The 23,037-nt window shown below is 32.3% G+C and overlaps 1 protein-coding gene across 2 annotated transcripts in view; it reads left to right on the forward strand.

Moving 5' to 3' along the window:
* The first annotated feature begins 224 nt into the window (after positions 1-224).
* The window catches only part of LOC117119817 (thrombospondin type-1 domain-containing protein 4-like), a 42,596-nt gene continuing 19,783 nt past the window's right edge, over positions 225-23,037 (forward strand). Inside the window, exon 1 of one of the 2 annotated variants that reach the window (XM_033264750.1) lies at positions 225-467. In XM_033264750.1, the coding sequence (XP_033120641.1) occupies positions 402-467 (66 nt within the window). In that variant the 5' untranslated portion in view covers positions 225-401. Of the gene's footprint in view, positions 468-21,977; positions 22,020-23,037 lie in introns of those variants that run through there. The other variant, XM_033264751.1, reaches the window with a different exon arrangement.

Consider the following 23,037-nt stretch of genomic DNA (forward strand, 5'->3'; position numbering starts at 1 on the left):
AATTGTGGTCAAGTTTTTATCAAATACACCCCTAATTTGATAATGTAGGAGTCCAGCTTCTGTAGATCCTGTTCAAGTTCTACACCATTATCAAAGTTTATGACAAACCCATTTGTATTTGAAACTCTTACATAATAAAAACCAACTTGCTACTGTCAGCAAATTGGCGAATCAGAATTGATGTGGGCGTGTCCTAAGGATGTAGGTTTCTTGAGGTGAGCTTGGACCACCTAAACTCTATCAATTCAAGTTTGATGTGTTGCTGCTTAGTTACAGATTGTGCTTATTCTAAGATGAGTCAAGTTCTTATTTTTGTAGAATTTTAATCTAACTGGTTTTTGGATCAAAGGTGTGAATTTTAACGTACATGATTGTACAAGCTTGAATGACAATTTGACAGAATGAAGACAACATTTTACATCTTTTGTTTTGTCGCTGTGTGCTTGATTGCAAGAGCCTCCCCTCAGGTATGTGTTTATTAATTCTTACGAGACAGGTGGTGAGTTGATAAATTGATAAGCTTAAGTGGGATTTGAATGTGTGTTATAACTTATAATGTCCGCACCATCGGAAGTTACTTTTGAGTCAGAACCTGTGGGTGCTGAGCCTCAAGTTTCCACCGCTTCACACCTAATCTGTCAGAAACATTCATGTCTAATTAAGTCTAATATTAGACACATTACCAATTTGATGATTAAGCTACAATATTTGAGATTGCAATAGCTCAGGGGTCATTTTTTACACCAATGCTTTAGCAGATTTTTAGAGTTTGTTTTAGGTTCTTACAAAAGTTCCTAACAATGTGTTCCAGATTAATGTATAGGTCTATATATAAATTGACTTATATTTCTTTAGTGGCAAATTCTGTGCATTCAGTTAATGAATATTCACACTGCTAATCAAGTACAAACCTCATTATCTTGATTAAAAGTGTTTTTTACAGTATGAAATTGACAACAATAATAACAAAACCAAAAATGTGTATAAAAATCTGTACATTATTACTGGTTGTTCTACAAAGTTAAATTTAGTGAACGGAAACAGAAAATAGATTCTCATTTACTATAGTGAGATGCATTTTAAAATGCAAACTTGTGGATTTATACATTTTTTGATATTGAATTGTTTATAATACACACAGTCAATTCATGATTGAAGTTTCATACACAACTGAGGGGGTATTATCCCACCTACAAAACATTCAAATAATTAAACAATAACAACACTTGAATTTTGGCAATAGCATCATCCAACAACCTTATTACAACAGATAATTATCTAAAAAAACATTGTTCCCACTAGGATTCCCAAGAGTCCTCCATTTGCTATTTTGTTGTTCTTTTCCTGGCTTATAAATAAAATGTTCAATTCCTTTTTTTCTTTGCTCCTAGGGCTTTGTTTGGGATGAAAAGATTTCACAAAAAGTTCAATGTGCAGATCTTTTTCAAACATAACTGCTTTTATATATTTAGGCCTATAAAACACAAAAATTACTCTGGCTTCTCCCCACATCACCAGGGCTCTTGGGCATCCCCCTGGACCCCACGCCCAGATACTCCCCTTGGAAAAAACACCTGGTGACGAGCCTGTAAATATTGGACAAAAAAGGTTATAGTCACAAATTAATTATACAATCACAAATTTGTAATTGACTAAGTAATAAATAGGCCTATTTATTTATTTATTTTCTCCAAACTGTAAATAACAAAAATAAAATTTACCATGTAACTATACAGATACAATGAAATATAACTTGTATTCAAAACAAAATATAATTGGTTTAATAAATAAGTAGGTCAATTGTTCTTTTTATTATTAATGTTTTCACTTTAGGAGGTTGGAGAATCACTTGATAGTTGATTCAGTTCACTTTTTGATAATCCTGTCTACCTCCTAAAGTGTCTGTACATTGTACTGTAATGTTTGTGTCATAGATGAAATAAATGAAATGAAATGCATTGATACAATGACAGTACTTATGTGGATATTTTCATATGTGAAAGTGAGACTAAAAATTAGAGATATTCCCTTCAATATAGGAAGTTAAATAACCTAATTTGGATTTTCACCCAAATACTTCAACAAAGTTAAATATAAAAGCCAGTATTTAATAACTTGTCAATGGTTCAAAGATGATAGAATGCCAAATGCCAGGCTAGACTGAAGGTGAGACATTGAAGGGTATCAAGACAACAGGTGCCTTCAGCTGTGTTTTAGGACATGATTGATCTAGGGGGCAGCTCCATGGTTTTTCATGTATGACATCAGAAACTTTTGTTAATTTAGAGCCAAAGGAAGATAAAGTTAGCTATATCAAGTATATTCATTTTCAGTGCAATGTGCAGTGCAAAACAATTCGTAAAATAATAATTTTTCATTCTTTGAATTATGATGATTTGAGGATGGGGCAAAGGCAGATTTGGTATTTTCTCCTCGAAGGTGGGTCCACTTCTGTTCTTAGAAATTAGAATCTATTTATTTATGCTCTCATAACATTTTAAGTAAATTAATTTAAAAATATATATACTTTTAGATCAAGTTTTTAAAAACAACTATTTTAAATATGGTTTTTTGGAAAATGTTTGAAGCCTAATCTGAAACATTAATTCTGAAATCATATTATAAGGTGCAAGTATTTATCCCCAGTGGGATGTTCAATTCCATAATTGGTATCAACATGTCTGTGGCACGCTCCATCCATACTCCTGTGCTTAATTGGATCACATTGGTTGATTAAAATCTCGCCCGTCTCCAACACCAAGATTGAATCAGATGTGGAAAGAAATTGGAAATAGGAAATTAAAAATTTGAATTACTTTAGAAAAGTTCTAACTTTCTCTTGAAAATTAGAATTAGAAAATTCTTTTTTTGCCAAATGAACAGATGTAATACTATTCTATATTTGTTTAGTACAATATTAAATTGCCTGGTACTGTACATAAAATGATTATCATCATTATTGCCATTATAAAAATCTGTTATTAATATTTATAATATAAATTGTTTTTTTTCTCTCCCATTCAAAGTTGATTTAATCCTTTTTTTATGAATCCTTTTAATTGCATTTTTTAGGGATATTTCAGGTTTACTATAGACTCATTCTTAATCATATGATCTCATAATTTGAAATTAATTGGTTGAGTGTCCTCATTATGTTTTGGATTTATTACCCAGTGACCGCATTGCGCATCGTAAATACATCTGTAGAGGTGTATCGTTAAACAATTTCCTCTCTGTTATGGAAAACAAGTTCGATCCTGACAGCTGATTGTTTATTGTTGGTTAAGGGCCGTGGCGTATCTAGAAGTCTTGAAATGGGGGTGCTGATAGGGGGTCGCGAAAGTGAAGTGGGGGAGCTCGATGATCGATTGTGGGGTGCTAATTCGCAAAATAAGCCAATTTTAGGTGATTTTTAACTACTTGACCATGATTTTTTGGGGGGAAACTGGGGGGGGGGGGCACAAGTAATTTTTGGAGGGGCGTGCACCAGCCTGCGCACCCCCTAGATACGCCACTTGTAAAGAGTACTCAATAAATATGTAAAAATCACTGCAGGGTACCTGGTGTGTAGTATTTCTTATTTATCACAGGAACCAAAGAATTTTTCTATAAATGTTTTTATAAGTAGGGCCTACTGTATTCAAGTTCAAATTCAAGTTTTATTTATTGTAAAATAGAAAGTAATACAGTAAAATGTAATTATTTTCTATGGATCAAATACAAAACATGACAAATTGAAGAATATTGATGAGAACTTACGAATTAGGTCATGTTATGCTTTTGCAGCTTGTACTTGCTTGCCAGAGTTCATTGACCTTGTAGTACAGCTGTGCTTCCTTTGCAGACTCTGATGTAGGTCTGAATGTCCTTTGTGGTGGACACACTAAAACCAGTTTGTCAATTGAAAGTTTTTCATTTGGGTCTATTGTATTTTTAGATCAGTTTTCCCCGGATGCCATTATTAATCTGATGTGAATTCACATGATGTTTGATTACAGTGGGAACTGTATACTGTATGTCTTTCAATATTTCTTTTCTACAGCCTTTAAGCTTACTGTGTCTTATGACTTATTATTATCTTCCTCAAATTCAACAAATTCTTTCTCTACATCTGGGCAAATTTATTTAATATACATGTTCTTATAATTGTATTTGCACCTTAGATCTTCCCCTGTACCTTGGCATCATTCACCTTGGGTCATCATCTGCACCCCTTGATCGGGTTCCAAGTCTCTGCAAATCGCGGGAATCTACCGGAAATTAGGAAGCTGGCCTCTCACACTCCCACAAGCAAGTGAGAATCTCCCGGAAAATATATCCCGGAAATTCATTGTTTCCTAGAAGTTAGTGGCAATAGGTATCACCATGCACAGCAAAATATAATGGAAGCTTATTTAAATAGATCTCCCGGATGTGGAATATCCCAACTTGGGGCCCCTGGGATAATTATTAGCTCCCATTCGGTTGTCATCTGCATTCCTAGATGATCCTCAGCATCCCAACCTTTGGGTCATCCTCTGCATCCCTTTATAAATTAAAAAAAGTAATAAGTGAGTGAGTCTTGGATGCTTGCCTTTCAATGAATGTAGTAGATGTAGAAGTATAGGAAGAACAGCATTAGACAGCCAGCGTATTGTGGCCAGAAGTTGAGTATAATTTGATAGCTCACATTTCACAGATATCTTAGCAGGTATATATCATGAGTCAATTATGGAATCAATAGATTCTTCTACTGTATGTTGCTTTATCAAAACATTCATGTCTGCATGATCCAGTCTGGTTCATCCAGAGAAGTTGAAAAGCAATGACAACATATTTATACCCCGCTGGAAATGTATGGTTCTAAGTCGCACACAACACATGCACATGGCTCTGCAAGTACAGTACTTGTTATTTGGTTCCCCCAGATATCGTTCTTGTTTGTAAATCCCAGGTTATAATTATTTTCATAAAATACCATAAAGAAGATTTGTTGTAAACATCGCAAGTTAAATTTTAATAGTCAACAAAATACAGTAGGACTAGGCCTCTCGATTCGGAGGATCTAGAGTAGAATGTACACTAGACTAGGGTGAGAATCAAGATGCATTTGCATAGCCTAGAAAAATAGTGTGAGTTAACAGTCGTATCAGTAGGCAGTCTATGTCTATAACTGAAATATTTTTGTGAAAGCTAATACAACATTATTTCTCTGAAGACAAAATTCTAACATTTAAACACCTTTAAATGCACTCTAAAGGTCATAATAAAAAGGACTCCCCCTCTAAAACCCAGCCACTCTCAGGGGCTCCGCCCCTCAGCTGTCGCTACGCGACAAGTTCTTCGTCTTCTATTTTGGAAGGCCTATTTCATTTGTTTTGCTAATCCCCTAGCGGTCAGTTACCTAAAGTAGCACTCAGGGTAAAACAAGGACTGATTTGGTAGTTATTTCACTTTAATTAGTATCATATTAGGTCTTTATCTTTGTAATTTTATGTTTAGTTTCTGTTTTGGGAGTTGAAGAATAGTGGTGGGGGACGCTATATCTAGATCATAATTTCTAAGGTTCAGGTCTAGAAAGAGCTTAGATCTTTTTATTACAAGTCTTTCTTTTAATATCACAAAAACAATATTCAATAAGAAACAGCTTGATATTGTTTGCATACTGGTACATCAATAATCATGAAGTGCATGTAGTCAGCATATCCAAATATTTAATTAAACTTAAGGTAGACAATCAAAGCCCTTTCCAGACTATCAAATTTTATTTGACAAAAACATGTGACTTGCCTACTCTGTGGTCATGATCATATCACGTCATGACCATATATAGGCACCTCTTGACTATATATGGATGGGTATACACACAGTTAAATTGGGGACAGAGCATACCAGCAGCATCTGACTTGACTGAAGTTGATAGTTTAAAAGGCCCAATGATTGACAATTATTAGGTAAAAGTACAATCTCTTTGGGTTGAGCAATGTAGCACAACCACAAATTACACTGTCACTTTGACAGCAATATTTGTCAATTTGCGCTGTTAAAAAAAATGATTGGAAACAGTTTTATTGAAAGTCTTATTAAAAATATGTGAAAACATATGTTTTATTTAAATTAATTGCCATGGGAGCTTTTTTAAGGCTGTCAAGTTCTAACTCCTATGATTTCATTTAATGTTTTAAAGCCAAGTCATGACCCTGTTGTATTGTTAGCAACTATTTGAATATATTTTAAGAACTTTAGCTAGGGCATGCCTCCAGTCCCACCCTAAGGCTGCGATAGAACAAGGTCAAACCAATTGACCCCGGCAGTACAGGCAAAATTTGCCAAGTTCTGAGTAAAACATGTCGATCAATTTTTTAAAAGTCATAGCAATTAAGTGAATCTTTTATTTTGACGATCAATGAGGTCATCATGATAGTGGCATGCTGTAGTAAATTGGGATCTCAATTGGGATGCAGCAACAGAAATGAGTTAGCTAAAATGATCATTTAAAAGGATGTTGTTTGGAGGTATTAGTTTCCACAGGTGTTTCCAATATTCCTCTGCAGAATTGCCAGGTGTTTTCCCCTTTTTTAACCAAGTAGGTCTAGCAGACTAAAATTGGAATACTTGTTTGGTATCTATGACTCACCTATGATGCTATTTATCTTTTGTTTAAATATTTGTTTGTTCATGTCTTAATGAAGAGCTTTTGGCGAATAAGTACTATTCGACTAATTGTATTGTACCATTGTAAGCCTACTATTTGTCTTGTATCATCGTAGGCCTGCTATTGTACTTTTTTTTAATTTGTTTTATTCCCTCATGTATAGGTAAATAACCACACCAGAAAGTAAGTATTATTCATATCTGATAATAAGTAATATAGCTAAGCATTTATTTGTGATGCGTATCGTTCATACCATTAATTATAATAGAAATAACAGCAATAATCCAACTCTTTTCTTCATTCAAAGATATTTTGATATAGCAGCATAAAACTGAATTGTATAAAATTTACATGGTACAATAAATGCTAAAAAATTAATATAGGCCTACATAAAAAACACAAATTTTATGTCACCAAAAAGACCAATTACAAAATCTTGAAAAAAAAATAATAAAAATATTTACAAAATAATATGAATATTCATTTTAATTCTAATAATACTTATGTTGTTACTTATCAAAAGTAACCCAGGAGTATAAGTGGGTACCTTAAGGAGGTTCAAGTGCAAAATGTGCTAAAATATAAAACCTACATATTATTATTAGTATTATTAAAAGCCGGTTCAGCAATTCAAGGTATACTAGAGTCTGTTGGGTGGTGCTTCCGTCAGTCAACTCCTGTGTAAATGTGTGCTTTCACTATTTCCAGTGTTTCTTGTGTTATTAATAATTAATTTAAGTACAAATATAAACCCTAGCTATAATAACAATGATGATGATAATTTCTATTTCAATTTAATTCAACAACAATTATGTAAAAGCATAAAATATAAAACATACAGTAGTACCGGTAATCTCTAGTTACTTAATTATGAGACATCAAAAACCTTATGAGCTTGGCAGTTCCCCTAAATATATGATTTTAATTTATGAATTCAATCTAATTACAATATCTGTATATGTAATGACAATATTAATAATCATATTCATAATATATAATTTGTCTTTTTCTTTACATATTTGGAGAGACTATTCAAATTCTAGTTATACTAACATCTACGTATAAATAAGTTTGCCAATTTAACAGCCTTACTGAAAGTGAAACTCCTCGATGACATGTAAGACAAGTAGCAAAAATCAGACATCTGGAATTGATCGTTTCCTTAATTTGATTTCATATTTCTTAGTTATATACTTATATATATATATATATATTAGTTACACAGATTAGTTACATAGTGAATGACATGTTGCACTACGAATTAGAAGTTGATCTGAGCGTGCTCCTACGCACAATTCCCATGATGCTTTATATGCTCTATACAAAAGAAATTTTAGGAAAAATCATGTAATTTAATTTATATTAAATGCTGCATACATTAGAACAACAGACTGTTGGTTGCGAAGAAATAATCTGTTGTGTCAGCTAAATGTGAAGAAAACTCCTTTGGCCCACACACAATGTCTACGAATTATTATTTTTTGGTTAAAATTTCATACATTTCATTCAGTGTAATAGTAATTAAAAATAAATTATTAATTTATATAACTCTACTATATGAGACACAGATTGAAACAATCCAGTTTTACTCTTGGACAAACTTTTCACTACAAACAAAATATAAATTTGTTACCAGCTACCATAACTTTATGAGAATGCATCCAGAAATTAGTATTCAAATATTTTTCAAGTCTGTTTTCGGCTGTAGGTTTGGATGGGGATGAGTTCCCCTTTTAGCAACCCTTGATGTGCCACTGTTTATTGTTTTTTATTCGGATAAATTTAAGAAAATTTTTAGTGAATTAATACATGATTACAAAGTTGCAACAGATGTTAGAGTCTCATTTCATCACGTAGAGTTGAAGATGAGATAATGTAGATGCTTAGAGGTTGGAAATAGATCTCCTGGGACTTATCAGAGCATGCCCGGAGAATTACCAGGGCCTCTCCGAGGGCTTGCCATTGCCTGTCTGGGGAATTACCAGGTCCTCTCCGGGGACTATCCATGGCCTGTCTGGGGATTTACTAGCTTAGCAGGGCCTGTCTATTACCTCCAATACAGTTATTAACTTTGTCTCTGATTATCAGTTTGTAGCTCAAATGTCTCCTGTGTATTATCATTTTTTGTAAAAGGTTACACTTGTTTGTATAGTATCCCAATGATTATGCAGACTCATGGGATAGGTTGTTATAAGGTACTTATTGTACACCTTATAAAACTGGATAGAATTAACCCAAAATAAGTTAATCGATTTAAATTTGTTTTATGGTCTTTCTATGATGTAGCCTAATAATACATTTGAGATGGACTCGAAATATTGGAAGTTGTTTTCTTCAATAATGAAATATGTAGTTGTGCTTCCAATGAAATGCCAGTAAGGTGTTTGCAATGTATCTGATTCAACAACGATCTGCTCACTGAACGGAGGTTGATTCACCTCCTGTCACTGTCCAGCTTTACATGGTGGACCGATGTGATCCTTTAACATTGTGGTAGGTATTGGCATTCTTGAGAAAATATTTGGACCTAGAACCTTGACATTGAGAGACAGGCATATTAACATGAAGCTTTAGATCCTCCATGAATCTAGAATAAATGTCTTAATATCCATTTTAAAATATAGTATGGGCTGATTTCCTTGCCCATACAGTATGGGCTGATTTCCTTGCATTCATCGGATTTCAATCAAAGAACTGTTTCGTTTATGACTGAAATTATGCTGCCATCATTTGATCTGCTCTTGCAACAAATGACATTATGGGATACTTTGTGAACACCTTTGTGACTCATTGTTTTAATTGCTGCGAAGCAGCCAATTCATCTGTCTCTTATACACATCTAGATGTGTATAAGAGACAGGGCTCGCACTTTGGCAACACTCTTTGGCAGTCAACTCGCCCCTAGAAAACACGCCCTTGGAAACTTGCCCCATAAAAAAATGTACACTTCCTAGACCATGCAGTCTTCAAAATAAAAATTGTAACCTTTGGTAATCAGCTACATTTTTCACATACATAGAAATTTTTGAAACTTTATTAAAAAAAACCTAAACCATAATTCACCACTATAGACACTTTTTGACAAAAATGAAAAATTACGACTTTGTTACCCAATGAGAAGTGTTCTAATATAGACAATGGATCGTGTCTCATATTATTTCTTATATTTTTATTATTCATTATTTTCACTTGACTCGCATAAATAATTGTGTTCGAAGAACATTTATATGCAGTTGTACTTCGCAGCACTTTACTTGCAATTTGCAATTTTTAGTTGATAAACTTCTTTTATAAGTTGTTCCAGAATTTACTTGTGTCCTGGTACATGATCGATTGCATTTTCACTTCCTCCATAGAGATAAAATTCATCAACAAAAGAGAAATTGAAATCTGTAGATAGATTAAATCTTAATGCAATGCTCATCTTGCAGTTGAATCAAGTTTAAATGTCTTTGAATGAACAGTAAAGAAGTCTGTCCAGTAGCAAGGTAGAATTTATAAATAGGTTTTGACATAATCCTTATTAAGGCTTATTATTATTTATTATTTATTGTAAGAAAGTAAATTGTTTCAACCCCTACATTCTCTTGGGTTATACAGATGACATTGGCAAGGCGTGCTTGCATGAAGATGGGATGACTGAACTTGTTTGACTAATCAGCTAGGTAAGTTTTGGGTTAAGTAGAAACAACTCAAAGCATGTTTGAAATCAACGATCCTAGTATTGGTACCTGGGTAACTTAACCACAAAAACCTCAGTGTGGTGGTGAGGGACGATGAACTTGTTTGCTGTAGTAAGTAAGTTTTTGGGTTAAGTAGGGACAACCTGTACGACAGGGCATGTTACCATTCATATCGCATTGTGATGAGTCACATGTGTTAATTATTAAAGATGGTTTTCAGTGATTTTCATCACAAATTCCTAGTAACATGAATCAAATATGAAAGGTAGCCTTTACAGGTATTATTCATCGAACACTGGGTAACAACCCAAACATGAGTTTTTGTTTATTGTTGCTTTAGGCTGCAGTACTTAATACTTTTTCACTAAAACTTTCATCTACTACTATTCCATTGAAGAGAATAGAGATATGACAGATTAATGATTTGTTTTACCATCTAACATGCTGTAGAGCTGTCACTCTCAAGCGATTACAGGTGACATTCTAATATTAACATTTGATGATTAGTGTATCGCGATGTCGGTCGAAAAAAGTGCCACTAATAACAACCTGGTTTCCTGAGTGCATAATCAAGTCAGCACGCATTTCCATGTTTGCAGGACTGTCGCTAGTTCATATTCCATGAACTTGCAGTGATAAATACGATAGTTCTTCATTGTATTTCTATTAATGACTCTTGAGCATTTGACTTAACTTTCCAAGAATGACTTCAACTCCCTAAGCTCAGTGACTACAAAATCCCTTTGTTGTTATACCTCCATGGTTATGAAATCACTTCGATGCTGTAGATATTTGTTATTGTAGTGGGATTTGTTGGGTCAGTCCACATTACTTATATTTCTCCATGGTCAGTCTGAGGGTGGTTGTGTAAAAGGCAGATAAACAATATAAACGTAACCTTAATTTTTGAATAGCTTACAAGCGTTTCATGAAACATGGGGTTTTTACTGAATGCTGGATCTGTAATGAATTAAACTGTAATTAAAATAAATGCAGAATCATATCCGATGTTATTCATAGCTAAATACAAATACTTTGTGAAGGTGTCGGGCTTTGTGGAATTAAGATCATGCATTAAGATACTTTCAACCAATCAGATGTTTTAAAACATGTCACATGAACTGTCTAGAGATTGTAAATTCAAGTAGCATACTATATTCATCACATGGGGTTTTTTTATAAATTAATATTTTAGAATGGTGTCACATGATAAGGGAATTCAACACAGATTACAACCTTCACCAGAATTTCGACCAATCTGATGTGTAGAAACTTGTCACATGTGTTTGCTATTGTGTGTTGTTTTTTTGTGATTGTTTTATGCGAGATAAGCTGTAAAATTAACGATAATAAGGATTGATAAATGTAAATTGTTCAATAAATTTAATCATATAGACAGACATGCTTTAGGCATTATCTTGTTTATTGCCCAGAACCTAAAGCTTCCAAAATATCATGCATGTTATTTAATTTTATTGTTTTGATATTCAGCTGCTTTAAAATCCTACTGGTAATATATAAAATTAAATTAGTTGTAAAACTGTGTCGTGAATATCATCTGGGATTTCATATGGAGATAGCCAGACATATTGTACAGAAGTGTCTTCCTCGCACCGCATGGCCGTTGCTAGCTGCTTCAATAATCGAGTAATTAAGGTCATTAATTTGGTAATTTGCCTATCAAATTTTCCAGACAATTTAGCCTAATTATCAGATAACTCCCAAACAATAATTTCTCAATGCTATGAATTAATATTTTGCTATCTGCAAGGTCATTCTGAAACAAAACACTTGCAAAGAATATATTTATATTTTTGTAATACAATGTTTTCATGGGACAAAACATATGGGTTATACTAATTTTTGTGACAAGAAGCAACCGTTCCTTTAAACATCTGACTAGATGTTCATTACTACTTTCGATATCCATATAATAAGAATGGTGCCTTGTATATTTTCCCGAAGGATCTTTAAGAGCACACACATTGTCTCCCACATGCTCAAATCTGTGTTTTCTTTTTTCAACCCAGACAGAAAATTAAATTCAAAATTAGCATGATCAGATTTACAATGTAGTCGTTGAACTACTTTACTGCTGATTGTCACTGTTGCAAACTTAAAAGGTTATTTTTGTAATAGAAAGTTTGTTACAGGAGTGCCGTACTTGAGTAAAATGCTTAAAAATACCTTCTTTGGGATTTAAAAGAGTAAATCCACATTGTATTAATTTCCATAGGATTCAAAAGATATTTTTTCATGAAGATTCATGATCTATAATATTTCTTATAAGAATTTAAATATTTTTATGAACACATTTCAGCATACATAAATTTTAATTCTTTAGGCCTACTAGAACTCAAAAAGGCCAGTATATGTACTGTGTTTTGTGTTTGTAGGAAAAATATTGAAAATAACATTTTGAAACAATAGAAATTAAAAGCTGTAAAGAAAAGTAACTCATTAACGATCAAACTATTTCGTAAATACCTAGTGGAGAAACGCATTGAATCATCCAACCATCCAACGCAGTGTATGTAATTTTTCTCATTAGGTTTTCTCTTTTAGACCGTGAAGGAAACTTTGCTAAAAATCTCAGTCATAGACGACCTGCATCACTCTGAGTCTGATTTGTGTAATAAAAATATCAACAATTAACATTCAACATGCATTGAATCGTGCATTTCGATACTTGGAGTATGTACAGTATTATACTACCTTATCTGAGATTAATCAGTGGGCCTTTCAGGAACGTTCAACAACATTCCATTCCATTAAAAACATTTTAGGCTTTTTCAATGTTTTTTCTTAAAATGATATTGATGATGTGTAATATTAAGAATTATTATATCACTCAATCTGCCGCCAAAGAAAATGTGCAATGATGCTTTTTGCACCGCAAGCTCATTTAAAATACTATGATTTATTATGATTGTGGAGTTGGTTGGAGAAGATAGACATAAAATCTTTCTAAATGACACCTTTGACCGTTTATGTAGCATCAACTTTTGACATTATTGATACCAGTTGTCAACATCTAAAGGTGAAGGAGCCAAATAAGGGGCATAATCTGTGCCTTTCATTTTAAGAATAATATACATACGTTACTTTGTTTGAAGTGGTGCACATTAATTTGTGTTTATTGTAAATACTCTGATTTGTGATTATATTCTTATGGTCAGGAATCATGTTTATAATTTCGCTACCATCTCATATGAGAATAAAATTTGAATTTAAGCATGTGTTAATCATGTTGTAAATTAAAGAAAGTCAGATTAGTAAAAATTCCTGTAGTTAATTGTGATGGATTGATTTTGTATAATACCTATCTGTATTCTCAGTGCACCACAGAAATTAAAATATGTTCTAAATTGTCTCAGAGTAGCATTAAATGGCCAAGTATTGCCCAGTTTCTTTATGTAGCAAGTGGCTAAGCTCCTGGAACCCACAGGGGATTCACCCCTGGACCCCACCATTGTCAGGCCCTCTGTTGGACCACTAGCTTCTACCGTTGGACAAATCCAGGCACATGCCAGTGTAATCAAGTACAGCTAAATGTGTAGTGTGTAAGTGGGAATAGTTATGGTGCATTAATCAAAGTGTCAGTGCTCTTAAAAAGATGAATAAAATTATAAAAAAGCAACCCGGTTTGTAACTATGTGAATGCAGTGTGAATAAACTAAGCAGAAAAACCAAACATCACTGCATCTGTTCACCACAATTTAAGACCTGGTTAACAAGCAATGGTTGGCCAGCACATAATTCACAGATGCTCTCATCTGTAAGGCAACTACTAGTATCTAGTCAAGCCTACTACAATACTCAAAAAGTAAAAACTAATGATAAAGAGTACAAAAACAGAAAAAAAGAATATTTGAAATTATACTGTGTAATAGAAGTGAAGGTAAAGCCACCCTCTCTGTTATTTTATAGTTATTTCCTGGTTCAGATCTTTTTATTTATTTCCTTTTTTTGACAAAGGGCATTGTTAATGATGAAGAATTCGGTTCTATTTTGGTTGTGGGATATGAAAGTATTGGCTCTTGAAATTTGAGTGTTCTCCACCCTGCGGTTTTGGAAGTATAACAATTGCAAGGAAAGTCAGTAGAGAATACAGATACTCTGTTTTTCTGAGAGATGGATAGGCCTATTGGGAGTTGATTGATTAATGTGGTTCACCCCACTGTATCTATCACCGTATTGTGTAAATCATATAGATATGTGGGAGTATTTGATTGCTTTAATCTGTTTCGCCCTATTGTATCTGTAACAATAAGTCCTATATTACTATAGATGAAGTGGGAGTGTCTGATTGCTCAATGTGGGTATGATTGATTAATGTGGTTTACTATTTCCTATGCAGGTTTGTACAGCTCATCCCATAATGTGGTTGAAGGGTCTCAAGTGATAAAATTTTACTAATTAATGGACAACGATATAAAATGAACAATTATATATAGATTATCCTTATTTTGCAATTGATTAAATGATTGAGTGATTGGTTGGTTGGTTGGTATGGTTGTCTGGTTGGTTCATCTGTTGGTAGGTTATTTGTTAGGTAGGTTGGTTGGTTGATATAAACTTTAAACTTCAGTAGTATGAAGAAACAACTTCATCTGTGATAGCAATAATGATAAAAGATAATAATGAAAAGGATAGGCCTACTAGTAATTATTGAAAATGTAGTTAATGATATAATAATAATAATAATAAATTGCTATTTATAATAGCACATATTGCAAGAAATTGCCTCTATGCACTTAACAACAACTAAAAAGAATTTAATACAAAAAAAATCACACTTAAATCATGATTTCATACCAGTTTATCACTCATTTTTTCCATTTATTCATAAGGTGTATAATGGCTGTTACTAGCTTTACAAATATTCTTATCAAATGAATTATTCCTGCTGTTCAAGTTATACATATTTTAGTACTCTTTCAGGACAACTACAGTATATTAATATAAAGGAATATGTTACATAAATGAGTCATATTAAATTTCTTTAAACATGATATAAGCATGTCAGCAAATGTGTCTGTTTATTAAAAATTAATATCTGTCCTATAAAAAGTTCACAATAATGAAACCTGATCGCTTTTAAAGATTTAAGGAAATGTTGTACTGTTACTAAATGTTGTACTGTAGCTTATGGTACAACATGTTTCCGTTGTTAATCATGACGTCATTTTTTCATCTCCTGACACCCTGACTCTGACGTCTTTCCAAAGCATGCTAGACTCCTCCGCCCAGACTTTAGTATCCTGGAGGAATTCAAATGAAATGATCTATGCTTCCTGTAGATTTTTTGTCATAGTTTTTGATTAAAATTATCTAACAGATTTATTTTCAAATGAACCATTAATGTTAATTTCGTTAAACAGCATTACCGTATATTTCTTTAACATTCTTTAAAGTAATATTAACAATAAATAGGTTTTTAATTGACTGAATATTAAATTTGAAATTTATGGAACACTTTTTATTTAGACCATGGCATTGAGGGAGATATTGATCATTGCAATAAACAGGCTAATTGGATTACAAATTTACTACAAAATGAAACTTTTTATTTTTATTGTCAAATTATAATATCCAATTTTATGTGCTTATAAGATGTAGGTTAAAGATACAATTTGAATTTACTGTAGTTACGTAAAATGTTATCAAACTTTTTATTATAATTTTCAGAAATATGTTTTGTCTAGGAGTTACAGTAATTCTAGGGGCATCCCCTTAGTGGTCATGAAAGAGATTGTTTCACAATTGCTGGTTGTTTCTTTTTTTTTCGACCACCTTGGGTGGTTTTCATATATTTATTGTTCATATTTTGTTATACTTATAAACCTATTTTGTGAATTTATAAGGAAATAGGTTTGAGCTGGGGGAATATTTAGGTTTGAGCTGGGGGAATATTTAGGTTTGAGCTGGGGGAATATTCAACATTAGTTTGTTATACAATATTGAGAACACATTAAAAGTATTCTAACCAAGTGGAAATGTATGTATGGATGTATGTATGGATGTATTTAATGGCGTAAAAACCCAGGCTCCTAGATTTGTCATGGTCTTTATATAGCATGAAGATACTTGTTGCTGCTTTTCCTTGCAACTACATCCATTCTATTATTCATTATGTTGATGTACCTTGTGGTTGTTTAATGGCCAGTGGTGAGATTCTTTCGTTCCTCAATTTTCTTCAATTTTGGTGGACGGACTGCATGCTGGTTTTTCATTGTAAATAAAAATTAAAAGAATTGATGTGTGTGTTCTTCCTTTTATTACTGTATGTATATTTTTTTCTATTTTCTATTCTATGGCTTCACAAGGATTTATTTCTGAAAAGTGAATCAATCAAATTAGAATTTAGTCTTACTAATTTTTAAAGAGCTGTCTTTAAATGTGTTCTGCAGCACAAATTGAAGTTGAGTAAGAATTAATAATGACAAGCATGCTTTTGAAATTATAATACGAGTCTGGAAGTCGGTACTACAAAGACCTTGGCCTAAAACGGAAGTACTCAGTTAGAAAACGCAACAGTTATTATCAGTTATTAAGATGACGTGAGATACGTCTGCTGATAATTTATACGATGAGAAGTAGTAACAATACAAAAGTTGTTGTTGTTTTTAATTAATTTATATACGATTTATTTTTTATAATGCTTGACATTTTTTGGGGGTTTTTTTTTGTATAAATATGATGATCCCAGTTTTTTCATATATCTCAAGTAATTACTTTTTTACTAAAAATTACTAAAAATTAATTGGAGAATACTGTGCATATACTTTTCATAGTCTGTGGTCTACAATTTCTGACTAATACTTCAAGAAATTGTTTAAAACTGTGTCATGTAATAGTTAAATATTTTGGTGTTTAACAATCCAGTTTCTACACTGAATTCATTTGAATGTGTTGGCCTCTAAAGCATGCTTTTATATCCTTTAAAATTAAAAGCTTATTAATATTTTAGAATTGATTCAAAGATAAATCCTAAATTTATTTATTATAAACCCTTAGTATGTATGGTATTGGAAGTAACTTTTACAATCTTATTCAAATGTTGGTGATAAATTTATTCTGTTTGATGTCTTATATTTTCCTTTAATTTTATTGTAATTTCAGATCATTTTCAACATTTCTATGTTGCCTTGTGAGCATTTTATACCAATAAATAAAAATAAATAAATAAATTTAAAAATTAGGCCTCTTAGTAGTATCTCTTCATATGGTTTTCTATTGGTATGACAAGACCTTTTTTATACCTTGTTTAGGTAACCTGCTGATTGCAGATATTGATGATTTTGAATAAAAATAAAATTTTATTTTTGGCCAATTAGCACACCTGCCGCCACAAGAAAGTGGAAATTAAAAAAAAGAAAAAAGTTTTTCTTTATTTTCATTACGCCTTCCGCTGCCTTGAAATCTCCAACAATAGATGTATATTTCTTGCTAATTATATAAATTTGAAGCATTTAACCATCCTATTTCACATTACCCAATAAAATTTTATTTTTATTTTCTTCTCTGGATGTTTTTGGCAAAAGTATTTGCTAAATAAGAAAACAAAATTTTATTTTTATTTTTATTCCACCCTCCTCCAATGCTTTAAAAAAAAAAATATGTGCGCGAATTAAACAAGGGATAAAAGAAGTCTTCCCTATCCCTAAATATCAATCATTATTTATTTCTATTACAAAGTATAAAAATGGCAACAAAAAAATTGAGGAAGCAAAACAACCTGTGAAGCATAGCAAAGGAAAAAGCCTGAAAAGATGTGCTGTACCACCTACAATAATACATTCACAAGTATACACTACATACTGATTAAATAAATTTGTAGCCTATATTAAATCTCGTAAACCCCTCCCACCCTACATTAAACACATACATGAAGAACATATAATGTCCCAAGTCAATAATATTGCCATGTAGTATTAGACATTTTATCCTTTAGTGATATCTAGTAAATCACAGTATTCCTTTTTTTAAATAAAATAATCCCACTATTAACTTTCTATTTATCTAGGATTAACCTTTAATCTATCGAAGATTAATTCTATAATTCATATCAGCTTCTTTGATAACCTCTTTACAAAATACAGAAATCTCTATTGGCCAAAAGAGGAAATTTGTTTTGTTGACAAAGCTCGTAAAATTAGACATTATGTCTTTAAGAAACGCGATCCATTCATTCATCCATCCATCTATCCACTCATCTGTCCCTTTACCCATTTATCCATCAATCAATCTGTCTGCTCAAATCTAAAGCTGTATACTTTTTAAAGAATATCTCTACATGGATATGAATTCACAAATGCCCAATCATCCTCTTCAGCTAAAAATTACAGAGAGTGCAGAAAAGATTAACCTCTGCTTGTTCAATATGATTCATCTATTGTTTAAGCAATCATCGCCGATCTTATTGATAAGAAAGATGTTTTCCTGGATACATTCCGCCCTCCTTGCACCAAGCACTTTGTCATTGATCTATCACACGTGCTACTAACATTTTGTATGTTGTTGTTATCTTTGTTATCTCTTAATCCTTGCGTCCTACTTGTGAACTCGCACAGTAATCTAGAAACACGTCCGAGAGATAAAGATGGATTTTAAAAGGAAATCCTTTAGAAAAAGTTTCAAAAGTAACAGTTCTTATGATTTCAAGAATAGATGAGAAACATTTCCACCTGGCTGATGATGTTGAAATATTTTAATTTATTTATAAATAATAAATCAAGTAAACTATTGTTTAAGTTTTGATGGTGGTTTATTCAATATCACTATTTATTAAATATTAACAATATAAGATATAAAATTATTTAAATGTTTTAATTTTTATTAAAATGTATCCAAAAATCCTTAAGAAACAGGGGATGGTGCTGTAGTCATTTGATAGGTGTACAATAATGTATCTGCTTTCCCACTTGGTACATTCATTCCCATATAGTGCATCCCCTTCCCACCTGGGTGTATCCCACTCCCAATTACTGTCCCCTTCCATTTAATTGCCAGGTTCATTTCGCATTCTAGTATAGGCTGATACAGTTTGCAATCCCATGACAAATAATTATCATTTCGTTGTCTAACCAATGCAAGGACTTCCCTCAAAGCAATGTCTTAAGCTGGCAGTGAGGTTAAATTTAACCTTTAAAAAATTAGTTCAATCTTGAAATTATGGAGAATATAATTTACTCATGCCAGGGAGTTAGCCTTGATCAGAATAGCAGCATGACATGCAGAAATTAATTTTTCATATATTTAATCCCATAATTTGTTTACTAATCCGACCTAGATCCTAAGGATTAGGACATTAACTCACCTGGTATAGAAACAGGTATATTTTATTCACTTTAATCCTAGTTAGACCACCAGGTGTTCGCAGTTGTTTCATTAAAGGGTGTTATAACATTCAGGGGTGGATCCAGAGATGTCCGAGAGGGGAGGCCGATCGAGTTAACACTACCCTACGGGAACCTGGGGCATTCCCCCGCAAAATTTTTGTGTTCTAGACGCCCGAAAACAACCTGTGAGGCATTTTGGGAGATAAATTTTTTCTTTATTCTTTCTTTTTTTCTTTCTTTTTTTTTTCTTTTCTTGTTTTTACCTTCCAAAAGGGGAGGCCCCTCCCCACCACCACCCCCATTTCCCATAAATCTGCCCCTGACATTCGCCGACAAATCCTCAGTATCATCAGTTTTTGAGGTATGAAAAGGGAAGGGTGGACATAGACATAAATGGTTAATCCCAAAAATTACTTGAGTAATTTGATTAATACTATAATAATAATGTGTTATACAATTATAAAATGAACATAAAGAATATATGATTTGGCCTAATTGATTTAATTCTTCCTTTTAAAATGGAGACTCCATGTACTTGAAGTTCCTCTCGAGGGACTATCCCTCCCCAGGGACCCTGCCACAGAACTTCCCCTCCCAAAGTGAGTCACAATGCAAATGGTGGGAAGAAACTATGCTGTTGTCGACCCATGAGTCATTGCCCCTAACTTCTCACCCTCCCACTGTGTGCTTTGTTATAAATTATCACCATCCTTCTGTCTGTGCTATACAGTCATTGTTTACTGATGGCTCACTTTCTTCCGCAGTTATTTTATTAATAATATTCATTCAGTTTTTGCAAGATTTTTTTAATTTTGTTTTAGGAACCCACTGTAAAAAATTGAATTTTGCTGGTGTTATGTGAACTTCCTTTACTTCATCTTGGATAATAGGAATTTTTATTATAGTTATAGTATTTGCAAAGTTTACGTTTTCACCAAGACTGATTCAGTGTCTGCCTTATTCTCAATCTTGTATAATGACGTCCAGAGCCCCACTTTCTACTCCTAAGCTTCATTGACCCTTAGACATTTTATTCTTAATGTACACATTGGTTTCTCCCATATCATTTTGTCCAACATTGCTTAACTTCTCCTTTACAATAATCTTCATTGTAAGATTTTTATTAAATGACAATTTATTTTATAGTCAACAAATTTGGAGTATGCTACTGTTAGTTAACAGATGAAAGCACTTCTTATGAAGTTTTAAAAAACTTCGGTATAAATGTGTTTAACACTCAATTTTGCACAAACTGTAAAGAACTAAATGGTTAAATGGGTCATTGCTATCCGGTCACTTAAAATTCTAAAAGAAAACATAAACAAATAAAAATGACAATATTGCGCTTATGTTGTCTGGTAAACATATGGATTAATGTCAGTAGTTTAGATTTGAGTTGATGTAGTTACTACGGCGACATTGCTGCACCAAAATCTCTTGAAAATACTTTTCAATGAGATGATTACTTCCCATGATGAGGTCACTGTTTACCATATATGGCATTGGAAGGATAAATATTTTCTTGAAATAACTGTAGTGTTTGTTTTGACATCATAAGAATTTGAGGAAGGAGAACAAGAATCAATTATTTGAACAAGACAAGCTGGGTTGCTATTTTAACTTGCTGAAATATCCAGATGAAAATCGGAAGTGAAAAGCGAAGTTAAGTTCATGATCTTAGAGATTAAAGGTTAACCTAAGAACTTTTTCAAATGGGCTAGTTGTCTTCTGACAAAGCCTAATAGGCAAACTTAAATGTAAGATCTTAAGGTTAAGAAAGAGCTTGTTTATGTAGAACTATCTGTCATCTGTCTATGTTAATTATAATAAAATCTTTCTTTTAAAACAGATGCTGTACTCTTAAACTAAAGAGGTATTCTTCCACTAGAGTATAGGATCAGTAGCCACATTAACGTTAATATGTATTCATTTCTGAATTAAAAATCCAAGGTAAAAAATTATTGTGAAGTTGTAGTTTTTGATGGCATAACTTAGCAAATATAATTTCAATTTAAATTTTCAAAATTTGCACTTTTTGTAAGCTTATATCATCAATTATCTGAGCTTTTCTTACAAACAGTACCTGGATATCCAGGTATTCAAGGTCACAGGTCAACAATATTCAGATTTACAATTACAATTATTTAAAATTATATGCCTGTTTGCTTTATTTTTTCAATTTCAGGTTTGAAAATTGAAAATTTAGATTAAAATCATATAGTTGCAAATGAAGTGGCATAAGAAATGATTGATGTGATATGTGACAATATGAAACATTTGATATGACAAGTGTAACATCTGTTTCTGTAATATAATCTAGCATACTGGATAATGTCAAATAAAGCAAGTCATCTTAAGGTATGTAGTTAGCACCAAATCAGGTTTATTAAGAATTTATTGCATGTCCAATTTACCTTGACATGTCCGGAACATTTCTATAACTTCATGACTGAACCCTGCAATTATGGTCATTTGGTTTGGTGACAGATTAATTTTAGAATTTTTATTTAAATTAATAGTGAATATTCAATTTTATGTGTAAATATTCAAACAGCGGGTAGTGTATAATTGTCTTTGTTTTAATCAACATATCTAATCTCCTTTAAAAGTACCTTATCATGATTGACAAGTGTTCACTGCACTGAAAGTGTCTACATAATGAAGACAATGTGCAAATTACACGTAAAATGAGTTACCTTTCGATTGAGTTTCCTAGTTTCACTATTCAATGAATTTACGCATGGAATACCATAAGAAGTGAATTAATCGGCTGTGCAATTGGGACCATTAAATTAGCGAAATTCACGTTACATATGGAAATATGCCCAATTCCTCAATTTAACCTACTTATAAATCAAGTCATATGGTATAAGTGTCTTGTGCCATTTAAAATTTAATACCTCCTGGGTTCAAGCAAATGCTTGTACCAGTCAATTGCCTTCCCATTCAAAAGTTGTTAAAAATAATAATTTTAAATTAACTTTTTGTTGAATATTAGAGAAGCTAATATACTTTAGGTTTTATTTAATTTAATTAATTTTAAATTATTTTTTATTATTTAAATATCAATCATTAATTTATGCTTAATAGTATTTGATTTTTTTGTTTTTTTTGTTAGAGGAATTTTATCTCACTTCTTTGTACAATCAACCTTTATGCATCTATGATGAAAACACCATATAATTTATCTTTTTCTTGTTAATATTTAAATTTATGAAATTTTAGGATAAAAGAAAATTTAAGTTCATCTGAAAGGTTGTTTTATATCTTAGTGCCATGAAATGAGAAGCTATTTTTACAGGTATGTTCAGTGAATATTAATGTTTATTCTGTTGGTAAGACTGGCGTAAGAATAAGATCCTGATCTTACTCTTAA

This window comes from Anneissia japonica, unplaced genomic scaffold (assembly GCF_011630105.1).
Source record: "Anneissia japonica isolate Jap-2015-1 unplaced genomic scaffold, ASM1163010v1 scaffold724_len3256291_cov202, whole genome shotgun sequence".
NCBI lineage: Eukaryota > Metazoa > Echinodermata > Crinoidea > Comatulida > Comatulidae > Anneissia > Anneissia japonica.